This window comes from Limulus polyphemus, unplaced genomic scaffold (assembly GCF_000517525.1).
Source record: "Limulus polyphemus unplaced genomic scaffold, Limulus_polyphemus-2.1.2 Scaffold126, whole genome shotgun sequence".
Taxonomy (NCBI): domain Eukaryota; kingdom Metazoa; phylum Arthropoda; class Merostomata; order Xiphosura; family Limulidae; genus Limulus; species Limulus polyphemus.
The window spans coordinates 187,871-199,973 of NW_013665736.1; the positions used below are offsets into that span (position 1 = coordinate 187,871).

General features: G+C 32.3%; 1 protein-coding gene across 7 annotated transcripts in view; it reads left to right on the top strand.

Moving 5' to 3' along the window:
• The window catches only part of LOC106473087 (leucine-rich repeat flightless-interacting protein 2-like), a 95,268-nt gene that overhangs the window by 63,364 nt on the left and 19,801 nt on the right, over window positions 1–12,103 (top strand). For all 7 annotated transcript variants that reach the window (XM_022402543.1, XM_013933771.2, XM_013933778.2 and 4 more), the window contains 4 exons: window positions 6,239–6,325; window positions 6,785–6,853; window positions 8,666–8,761; window positions 11,461–11,631. In XM_022402543.1, the coding sequence (XP_022258251.1) occupies window positions 6,239–6,325; window positions 6,785–6,853; window positions 8,666–8,761; window positions 11,461–11,631 (423 nt within the window). The remainder of the gene's footprint in view (window positions 1–6,238; window positions 6,326–6,784; window positions 6,854–8,665; window positions 8,762–11,460; window positions 11,632–12,103) is intronic.

Below are 12,103 nucleotides of genomic sequence, written 5' to 3' on the forward strand. Positions count from 1 at the left end.
CACACAGTCTGGTGTTTGGTCTTGGCATAATTTCATTGTGCATTCTAGTGTTAGTTATTGGTACAACTTTATCACACAGTCTGGTATTTGAGCACACTGTCTGAGATCTGTTCTTGGTGCAACTTGATCACACAGTCTGGTGTTTGTTCTTGTTACAACTTCATTGCACAGTCTGATTCTCGGTACAACTTCATTGCACAGTCTGATGCTCGGTACAGCTTCATTGCACAGTCTGATTCTCGGTACAACTTGATCACACAGTCTGGTGTTTGTTTTTGATATAACCTGATCACACAGTCTGGTGTTTGTTCTTGTTACAACTTCATCGCACAGTCTGATTCTTGGTACAACTTGATCACACAGTTTTTGAGATTGCTCATTAATGGTGTCATACTGTTTTGCTTATTCTACCTCCACCCACCTTCTTCCTCTCTTTTCAAAGTCATACCCCATGGTTACTTTATATTAAACTAATCCTACCAAAGAAGGCACTTTGTTTAAAATGTTTTGTTTGGGAAAATTTTCAATATTATACAGTGTATGATTCGATGTCATTGTGGTGAAATTGTGCATCTTTGATACACTGTCACATTATAGGTTCCCCTTCTTTCTTATTTATGGACTTGGTTAATGGGCGACCGCTTTTTTTATATTTATGAACTGCGTAATAATTGGTAATACATGATTTTTTGTACTTGTATAAAAGCGGTAAGTATGAAGACTTGAACAGTGTAATAATTGCTATTACATGTATTTTTTACTTATTTAAAAAACACCAGGTGGTTAGGGCGCTTGACTCGCAATCTGACGGTCGCGGGTTCGAATCCTCGTCCCACCAAGCATGCTCGCCCTTTCAGCCGTGGGGGCGTTATAATGTGACGGCCAATCCCACTATTCGTTGGTAAAAGAGTAGCCCAAGAGTTGGCGATGGGTGGTGATGATTAACTGCCTTTCCTCTAGTCTTTCACTACTAAATTAGGGACGGCTAGCGCAGATAGCCCTCGTGTAGCTTTGCGCGAAATTCAAAACAAACCAAACTTATTTAAAAGCGAAAACTGTGAGGGCTTGAGCTGCGAAATAAATGGTAATACATGATTTTTTGTACTTGTATAAAAGCGGTAAGTATGAAGACTTGAACAGTGTAATAATTGATATTACATAATTTTTTTACTTGTATAAAAACGGTTGGTATGAAGACTTGAACCGCTTAATAATTTGCTAATACATGATTTTGTTACCTATATAAAAACGGTAAGTATGAGGGTTTATAACTCTAGAAATCAGGTTTCGATACTTGCAGTGGACAGAGCGCAGATTGTCCAGTGTGTAGCTTTATGCTTAAGAACAAAACAAACTTGTTTAAAGAATCATAATCATGGCTGTTGAGCAGGGCTAAAACATATATTTAGTTTCAGCAGTGGTAAATCTTAAGGGAGATACTATTTTTAGAGCTTTATTTAGAACAGAGTATACGTGTAAAAGTAACTTTTACCCTTTATTTTAAATACTAACATTTGCGACATACTTGCAAATAACTTACACTTTTTTTATGTAATTTAGTTTGCGTATATGTCTGACAAATTGGTAAAATGTTACAAGATACATAACACACCAATCATGCGATAACACAAACGCCACAAAATGAAACGACGTGGAAGTTAGGCCGAAAGGTATATTTTGAGAATAGTAATGTTTTACTGAAATTGTAATATGTTGTTTGTAATGTTAAAGCCTAGCAGTGATATGATGGCCTTCTACTTACATTGTAGTTTAATTTGATTGGAAGGAGGGGTGGCGGGGGATTGTAATATGGATTTTTTAGTGTAACCCACACCACGCCGGTATATGTAAAGTTTGTTCGTGTGTTGTGTGGCTGACCCCATTACAGTGCAAAACGTCGTCGTTATGTTTTATCATCCATCCTTCGAAGAACGTGGTTTGTAAGGGTGCATGACACTATGAAGTTTCGTCCTAGAACTTTTATACTGATTACGTCAGCGCTCCATAGAAGTACATAGCCTTGAACAGTACAGTGTTAAATAAGTTTAAAAAATACTGAATAAAGTTTAATTTTTTTGCTTATAGAAATAATGACTGTGTGTATGTGGAGTTTATTCCTCTAAGTTTAACCTTCAGATTACTGACTTTTTATACTGTTCACTACCGGTTGGGTCCACACACTGCATTATGTTGAACGCTTTTTTTGTTGTTGTTGTTGTTCTTGCCTATTATAATACTCGGCCTGTAATTAACTAACCAAAACAATTGGGTGAAATCACGTATTTTCTGTGTAAACTACACTGGAGATACCAGCAGTAATTAGTGGGATTAATTACAGTATTCATGGCATTTTTCTGTATTTTGTATATTTGACTTACGTTATTAGCCATCATGTAACCAACAAAATAATGGACGAAGTAGATACATGGATGTATAAGATCGGTGACTAAGTTTAATCCTGTGAAATTTAAATAGATCAGGTTTGTTTGTTTTTTAAGTAAGCCAAAATAGACTGGATAAGTAACTAACTGGCAGTAACTGCTTTTCAAAATATGGAAAATAAATGTTATTAAAATATATTAGATTAGGTTTCCTGTTAATGCTAAATTGATAAACGGCTCGTCATGGCCAGGTGGTTAGGGCGCTCGACTCGCAATCCGAGGGTCGCGGGTTCGAATCCCCATCACACCAAACATGCTCGCCTTTTCAGCCGTGGTGGCGTTATAATGTGACGGTCAATCCCACTATTCGTTGGTAAAAGAGTAGCCCAAGAGTTGGCGGTGGGTGGTGATGACTAGCTGCCTTCCCTCTAGTCTTACACTGCTAAATTAGGGACGGTTAGCACAGATGGCCCTCGTGTAGCTTTGCACTAAATTCAAAAACAAAACAAACAAACTTGATAAACTCGTTGCGGTCAAAAAGTTAAGAATCCAAGCGAAAATAGATAGTCATGCCACTCTGAGATAACCATTTGAGGCCAGACATAACCACATAACGACTTGGGAACCTCACCGCGTCTTTACAGTCTACGTCGCAACTTTCGGTCATGCTCTTTCTAACGATCGTACGTTTTGGTAGTAGTCCTGCAGCATATTTTTCATTGTAAAAGGCTTCGTCGTAAGTCAGTAATATCTAATGCATACCATCCCTCCAGTTTGCTTTCCATAAGCTATCTAGTGTACGAGGACGATAGTTTCTCAGCCTCCAATTCAACAGTCGAATACCACAGAAATGCATAGGTGCTACGTCCGGTAATTTGATAGTTACGTCTTCGTTTGGAATAGCAAGAATACCAAGTTTCATTCTCCATCATTTTATATTGAACGGATATATCATGGAAGCAGTTTGTGTACACATTACTTGTGTTGCTTTTCCGGACAGAAATCCTTCTTTATTATGTTGCGTACTGTTGTCTGCGAAGTTCATGTTCGTGAATTCTCGCTTGTTACAAGATATCACACTTTATTTACCATGGGTAGGATACGACTTGTTTCAGGTTTCTTTATGGAAAATTCCGAAATCCCCAAGTTGATTCATATTCTTTTGTTTTCCAATGCAATTAATTTTAAGGTATATTCCCATCTCGATAGTTCTAAATCCCTAATCTGAACACATTTTTGTGATATGATGGTATCAGTATTTTGCATTAGAAAGGGCTTTCACATGCCCTTTTAAAAAAAAATGGTCAGTTTTCGATAGGATAACACTATTCACGATCGCCAAATAATGTAAAAATGTTGTTCTGATACAGGTCTTTCCACCGCGATTTTATATTGGCTGTAGTTGTCACGTGACTTGCTGATCTGCATATTCAAAATCGCTTTAATATAGCGTACTCAACCCTCTAGTTTTTGTAATTTATTGTTACCTGCAATATGAAATCATTTATTTTTTGCACGTTGCCTCCCTTAATCTTGCACAACAGCGCGGTGTAGAACCGCTTTTCAGCAAATGGATATTTTTATCCCATTCAACTTTAATGATATCTACGGAATCCCACTTGCCTGCTTTCAGACATTTTTATATTTATATTTCTCGTCTCTATTGTAAGGCATTAATTATAAGAAAAATCTACTCAACCTGATATACCCCATGTTTAATTTACATCTGGATGTTAATACATAGTTCTAATAACTTTATAGAGTAAATTACTTTCTGTTTGATAAAAGTACAAAAGCTAACTTTGAACTGGTGTACTTTTGAAAAGTGTTTTTTTTTCTTTCACGAGGATACTATTTTTCGCAAGCGCTTGAATTTTTTTAGTTGTTCTTTGAACTTTTTGATAATCACTTTCTAGTAGTGATCGCGATGTTATTGCACTTAAAAATGTACCATATTAGTATGTGTGCAGTAATTGTGGATTGTTAAATACCAATTTCATTAAGGTCACTTCCTTAGGGTTAGAAAAAAGTGGTCTTAATTCATTGTTTGAAATTAAAAATCTTTGGGCGATGTAGTGTTGTTTATTTACTTGAAATTTTTTTCAGGGTCTTATTATTTATGATTGATCATGACGCAAAGGCCATATTTGCTGATACTAGCACCGTATTTTAAAACTTGTGGGAAGTTAGCTAGAAGTATAAATGACGAAGAAAACCTATCATTTTTCATAATTTTAGAACAGCATGCAAATGTAAACATCTTATTGCACCTTATAGCTCCGTAACAGCAAGTAGACTAAATAATGACAGTATCGAGAATCCATATTATCAGCTACGTAATGAATAAAAACCCTATAACCCGAGCGCTTTTTCATTAATTTATATGAAGACTTCTTGAATCTACGTGTTTTTCCATCATCATGGATCAGCTACGTAATGTAGCTTTACGCGAATGCGATGCGCTTATTACTATTTTTGCCCTGAAAAAAATTATATATTTATTTGAACTTCCGACTCAAAGACAAGATTTTGTTTACAGTAGATTTGCGAAGTTATTTGGATCATTCGTCAGAGCTGTGAAAGCTGAAAATAGCTTCGAATATTGACATCGTTAGGAAAGTATGTATACATATGCACTCCAACTTCGTGTCGTTATTTGGCGAAGTTACTTCCATTATTACTTTGAGGGATCCCTGGCTTAACCATATGCGGCTGCTGATGAGCCATGTTATAGCAGCAACCTTATCCCCTGATGAATAATGTCAACGACTTACGAACTCTCTGGCGCCCTTTTGCTACACAGCCAAACGTGAACCCTAGTTTTGAATCATTAGTGGGGAAATCTATAGAACTGGCTGATGATGTGTTGATGGCCTGTCATCCTTGATGAGGCCTATACACATTTTGCATGCAGTTTAAATGACTTCTGGTTTTTAGACTGCAAGAAGTTATGATAAAGCCCTTAACAGAAAGCTTCTTCGATGTTATAATTTATTGTAAAACCAGAGCAAACCTCAACTGATTTAACTGTTTTATGTGATATATTGAATGTTATAAGTCAGTTCGGTTTTGTTTTCTAACTGTGATGCAGAATTTTGAGGTTTACTTGACCAGAGGAATATATGTAGTGAGGAATTAGTGCATGATAAATACATGCTTTTTGTAAGGGGGGTAAAAAGTTATTTAAACAACACTTTGAGTCGTTCAGTACAAACAGCACAATAAGAGACTTGTAACAATGAGAAATGGATAATGTGAGTCATTATACAGCATAAATATTTTGATAATGAAGCTGTAAACACAATTTCTAAGGAACAAAAAAAATGTATAATGTAAATGAGTTTTGTAATTTTCATTATTTTATTTTCAATAATTCTAAAAGGTTTTTAAATGATGTATATTTTCAATTTAAAAATTACAAAGAAATTAGTCTTGGAAGCCATAAAAATGGATGACTTATAATTTAGATGTGTGTGGAAATATATATGTATATTTATTTATATGCACAATGTATATCAAAATAAAAACCACAAGTAGTATCAGAATCACGCATACAGAAAGTTTACAATTGTAGCTTAACCATCTTCTGCATGAGCACTTTTGAGAGTTTCATTTATAATGAAAAAATATAAACTTATAATTCAAATATACAATTTCTTGGACATTCTTAAAGATTTTTTTTATAGTGTTGAATGTTGTACTTATGTCGTTAGATGGAAATGGTGGCATCCGACTATATAGTTGTAATAAATTTCTCAGTTCTGTTTACCTGGAACTAGATTTTTGCAATACTGTTGCAAGTCAAGTGATTTTATGGTTATTCTTAGTAACCAATCAGTTGAATCTTCAATTTGCAGGCAGAGGCCAGACTAGCTGCACGAAGGCAGGCTCGTGCTGAAGCTCGAGAAATTCGAATGCGAGAATTGGAGAAGCAACAAAAAGAGGTAATGGAAAGAACACTAAAACAAATCAGTTTGAATGAATAAAGGATGTACTGTTTTACTGTCAAGAAAGTTATCATGACAACACCAGATTAGGACTAGAATGATAAAAAAGTAAAAGTGCATCAACTTTAAAAAGGAATGACTCCTAACGGCTTTGTAAATGGATGGTTTGTCCAATAAATTACACTTACTAGCACTGATATATGTAAGGATAACAGTAAAGTGAGTCATTGTATGAAATAACTTGGTTCTGACGTGAAGTTATGTGTTTGTGTGTGTGTGTCAATTTCAACATTCAGACTTTGTAAAAGCAAAACTTCTACAGTCTTCATTTTGTGTGTTTTTAAAAAACTTTATCTCATTCAGTATGAAAGATATTATAATTGTACTGAAAGATTTAAACATAAATTATTGTTTTATGTTGCCAAATGTTTAATGTTTGACTTCTTCACAATGTAGGCTGATCAACAGAGTGATAGACATTATGAACTTCTCAGTGACCCAGTGCGGGGGAGGCCTAGTCGAGAGGTTAGCACTAAAAATGAACAATTTACACTGTTAATATTTTTGTATATTGTATGGAGATATAAGTAAATACATGAGCAAATTAAACTTGCAATATGTTTTAAATGATTAGAGATTTTCAAGTTTCATTGGTGTGTACAAAAATGAATACTTTGAGCAAGGTTGTTGCTGACTTGTATATAAATTATAAAAGAAGCAACAATGTTTTGCTAACTTTGTTTTCTAATGAAAGGCTTGTTGGAAAAAAAAGGTTTAAAACTGAAATTGTACTTGGATGTGTATTTTCAACTGAAAAGATGTTCACCTACTTTAGTAAGTTTAAAAACACTTTAAAATATATTTTTGAAATAGTACAAAATAAAATTAAATATGAAACTTTAAACTAACTTGTGAGTCTTATGTATACTTTAGGTGGAGGTAAGAATACATGAAGGTGAGTAAAAACTTACAAATTGAAATTGCCAGATGGGAATTTACATGTGCATTATTTATTTTTCTTTTGCTACCAACTTTATATTTATCCTTTAAAAATTTAGAATTCATGTTTGTTTAGATACATTTCAAGTTCATGTATCTGCGAACATGGATCTAGCCCTTGATTACTTATACGTAATGAATATGCTTCAATAGAAAGATGTATAATGGAGAATAAAACTAAAATCATCTCCAACTAGCTACAGAAGATAAAAATATAGTGATTTGATGGACTTTAATGTATTCTTATACCACGCTATAAAGATGCCTTTACTTGCGTATGTATGTGTTAATTTCTGCATGTGAGTTTTAAACTATTATATTATAATTTGAAAATACAATTTGTGCATACGTGTACAGCAAAATTAGTCCCCTTCCCAAAATGACTCATTATATCATTGATGATTATATTTTTATAATTAATTACATAGCTATATTTACTATAAATAAGTATGTGAACATAAACAATATTTATGGAAGACTGAAACAACTGGTGATTGATTGTAATAGTGTGAAGACTTGAGTTCATGTAAAGCTCTTATTAGAGTCTTCTGTTCCTAGATCCATTTCACAGATACTAAATTTTTGAAGTTTGGTTTAACTAATTTTTCAACGGTCAGAAATATTAAAAAGCAACTTTTTAGTGATGGCTAATGAAACACAAGAAATATCTAATGTGTGATATCATATATAAAAGCACGTGTGCAAGATATGTGGCACCACTCAAGAAATTGATCTATAAGCAAGTTGTCATTACACTGCCTAATACTCTGTAATATTTAGGGTACATTTCTGAACTGTAATCATGTGAAAATACATCTTACAAAGTTTGAAAGTTTTTGTTTTAAAGAATCACATTCAGTTAGTTAAATGTGACATACATGCAGATTTATAACATGATAAAAGGAATTCTCATAAATATCCACTACCTAATTCTTTCTTAGTTTGAAATTTTGTATAAAAGGTAGGTTATTTCTATGGAGTGATGTGATTTTAAATACATTTTGATTATTCAAAATGGTAGCCTAACAATGTAAACACAGACTTTTAAGTTGAAAGAAACTCTTTGAAGATTCTGACTTCAACTCTTCATGTTGTAATATGAAAACAACTCGAGGTAGACTGAATTGTTTAAAGCGTAGTTACATTGTACATGTAGACTCGGTGACATATAGTTTACAGAATATTTAGAGGGGTTATTATTTTAAAACTACATGTTTCAAGGCTACATTTTAATAAAAACCCAAAAATAGATTATCTTTGAATCAGAATACCTGGTTTATTAGCTAATAATATCGTAAGACTTGTATCATCTTGTAAATCACATTTTCTACCAAATAGGGAAGGTCGTTGATGTCTGGAACACCTTCTTTTACAAGTTCAAGACGGAGCAGTGAAGACTCCACAGAAGCTGTCGACAATTCTAGAGAACTAAGGGTAAGTTTATGAGTTTAATATATAAACTTAAAGCTAAACACGAGAGAGAAGTTGAATTTATTGACTACGTAAAATGTTTGAGACTAAACCAGTGTAAAGCAAAAACATCAAGGTCTTTAAGGTTTGAAATACTTTTTCTTGCTGTAATTCCTATGACTTACCTATTGGTAAGATTTAAGAGTTTCATTTGTATGATTTTTTTCGTTTATTAGAATAGTAAAAGGAAATACATTTAATTTGTGGCCTTAAAACTGTTCTGCATACTTGAGTAGGTGTAATGAATAACTTAACTGAATGTAACATAGCATATTCCTTACTTAAACCTACTGTATGATGTAAAGAGCTTTTGTATGAAGTGTTAAATATCAACACCATACATATGTACATTATACAACAGCACTTGAGATTTATTTTTGTAAGCACTTGTACTAAAATTTGTAGCCTTCGATACCAGATACAAAATATGTGTGTGTGTTTATTTAATGCATATCTATGTAACTTATCTGTTTGTTAATTTTTCATTCACTTTGTCCTAAAAAATTGAATAGCTTTATAAATTATAACCTGCATGAAGAGTCTGAGAGAAAAGCTTGTTTTTTTCTGTGTATGAAAGTTAAGTACATGTAGAGCATTAAAAATGTGACAAGTTTTTAATTCAAACCACATGTGCTTTAGAAAACAGCCTCACAAAGTGTTATATAAAGGTTGACAGCAGATAAGATTAAAAATCCTATAAGATGTAATTTAGGATATTGATTGAGTGAAGATTTTTTCAAATTTTAGTGGCTACTTTGAGGCTCCTTATCAGTCTTAGTTGTTAAATCAGTATTAAGTTATTAGATGGAATGGTTATTCACTGTAGCTTAAATACAGAGTCTTCTTCATATACAAAACCTGTTATAAGTAATTTTAGGAGGCATTGGTTACAGTAGTGTTTGATCCAGCTATCACAAGTTTATTTTCAACAGTTATTAGGTAGGATTAATTTAACCATAAAATCTGGAGTTAGTCATACAGAAATGAGTTTATATTTCAGTCATCACAGTATTTGGCAAATGATTAAAAAGCACTAAAATGGCTTTTCTATAATAACTCGGTATTGGAGCTTTCAAACAATACAACTTCTGTGCTTAGTGGTTCACCTCTTTCAGATAAATCGTCATGTGAAGATTGTCAAGATTTTGGTGGAAGTCTATTGCCTTTTGTAAAGTAATTATCTATAGAAAACCTATTTTTATTACTAAACTGGGAAAATGTTGGGAAGTTATATTTACTCTAGTCTCAGTTGTAACTGCAAGGTTGAAAGGTGTGATGTTTACATGAATGCAAACATTGTGTATGCAGTCATGATGAATTTCCTATTGAAGTTAAAATGATCAGAAAGAGAAGTCATCAAAACATGAAAATCTAGTTAGAAGAGGACAAGCAAACTGTAAAGGAGAAGGAATTATAAGAATAAAATACTTGTCAGGTGATAAAAAAATACATAAAGAACGTGTGTTGTTGTTTTTACTAAGTGTGTAAAATACCCTAGATGTTGTGAATATGTTGAAACCATTCTTAGAGTGCGAAACAAGGTCAAAGTTGAATGACCCTGGGCAGAAGTAGTCTTACTTTGGGAAGACTTTTCATTAACATCAAAACAACGTGTTGAGAGTATTACTGCATTCAGCAAAGCAAGAGATCAGACCATAAAATTATGTAAAGTTTTATTTGAAAAATTGATCTAGCAATTTCCTCTTCATAGTTGATACTGAAGCATGACAGTTTCTGCATGATTGACTCATGATTTTAGGATTAAAAATATGTATTAAGAAGCTAAAGTTTACTCTTTCTGTAATAAAAATCATGTTCTTCTATGTGTTTTAATATAATTTATACAAAAATATGTATTAAGAAGCTAAAGTTTATTCTTGCTGTAATAAAAATCATGTTTTTCTATGTGTTTTAATATAATTTATACAAAAATATTTTTCACTTAGATTTATGATTATAAAGCTTTTTTTCATTGAACAAAGGTTGTAAAGAAAGAATTACTATAAGTCAAGTGTTTTAATTATGTATAGCCTAAACTATCTGTACTTTTCTCAAAATTACTTTTGAAAATTCTGTTAGTTGTATTTGTTGTCAAGTACATTATTAAGAACTTTTAATTAAAAGTAAGTTTGTTTATAGATCTAAGCTAAAATAATGTAAAAAGTTGTGCATAGCAAAATTAATTCTTTGTAAAACAGCCCAGAAATGCTTAGGGTATATTTAACGTTAGGCTTTTACTTTAATATGATTTTTATTTTTTAATTCTTAAAATGAAACTCACAACAAATGTAAGAGGTGTCACAATAAAAAAAATTAGTCTTTTTGACAAGCACTGAAACAACCAATAGCCACTATTAGTGTTGTGTCAAAAAATAACACTTTAAGTTGAGTCAGACTCTAAAGTGATTTAACGTATGAAGTTTAATTTATGTATTTGAATAAAGTGTACGTATTGTTTACAATTAGATATAATCAAAATACATACATAGGTATCATATAAAAGAGCATAATATATAAAAATTGGACTATACTTGTTGAAGATTCATTCACATGTTTAGTTTTTGTAAATTACACATTAACCTGGTCTTTTATTTTAACAAGAATCATATGCTTGCACTGGTACATTTTTTTACTGACAAATTAGTAATTTTTACTTTGTTTAGCATCAATTACAGGACCTAGAAGAAAAGTTCAAAAAGGCCATGGTTAGTAATGCCCAACTAGACAATGAGAAATCTACCCTCACTTATAATGTAGACACTTTAAAAGATGAAATAGAAGAATTGGAAGAAAATTTTATACAGATACAGAAAGAACACAAAGACAAGTCAAGGGTAAGATATTTGTATTGATTGTTGAATTATTTATCAAAATATCTAAGAGGATCATCTTAGAGAAATTCTAAGAATGTGTTTTGATAAAGCAACTTATTGAACCTTATTATTAACTTTTCAAGATTTTTCATGTCTTCTCAGTTTGGATTACATATGTATCTTCACTGTGCAACTAAATTCACATTTTCTTACAGAAAATTTTCAAAGATCTTTTTTGTATTTGTATCCCCCATTTCAGTAATTCTATTAGTAACATAATGAAATAATACACATGGATATTTATATATAGAAACTACAATGTCAACATATCTTGTCAAAAGTTGCTGAAATAAAAATGAAAGCAGAGGAAATCCATTTTTTAGAATATACAGCTCTCACTAGGACTTCCAGATTATCAGGGAAATTGTGTATTATATTTTGAAAGAATAAATTTCACTCATCCAAAAAAAGATCTTTATAAACCATTTAAGCT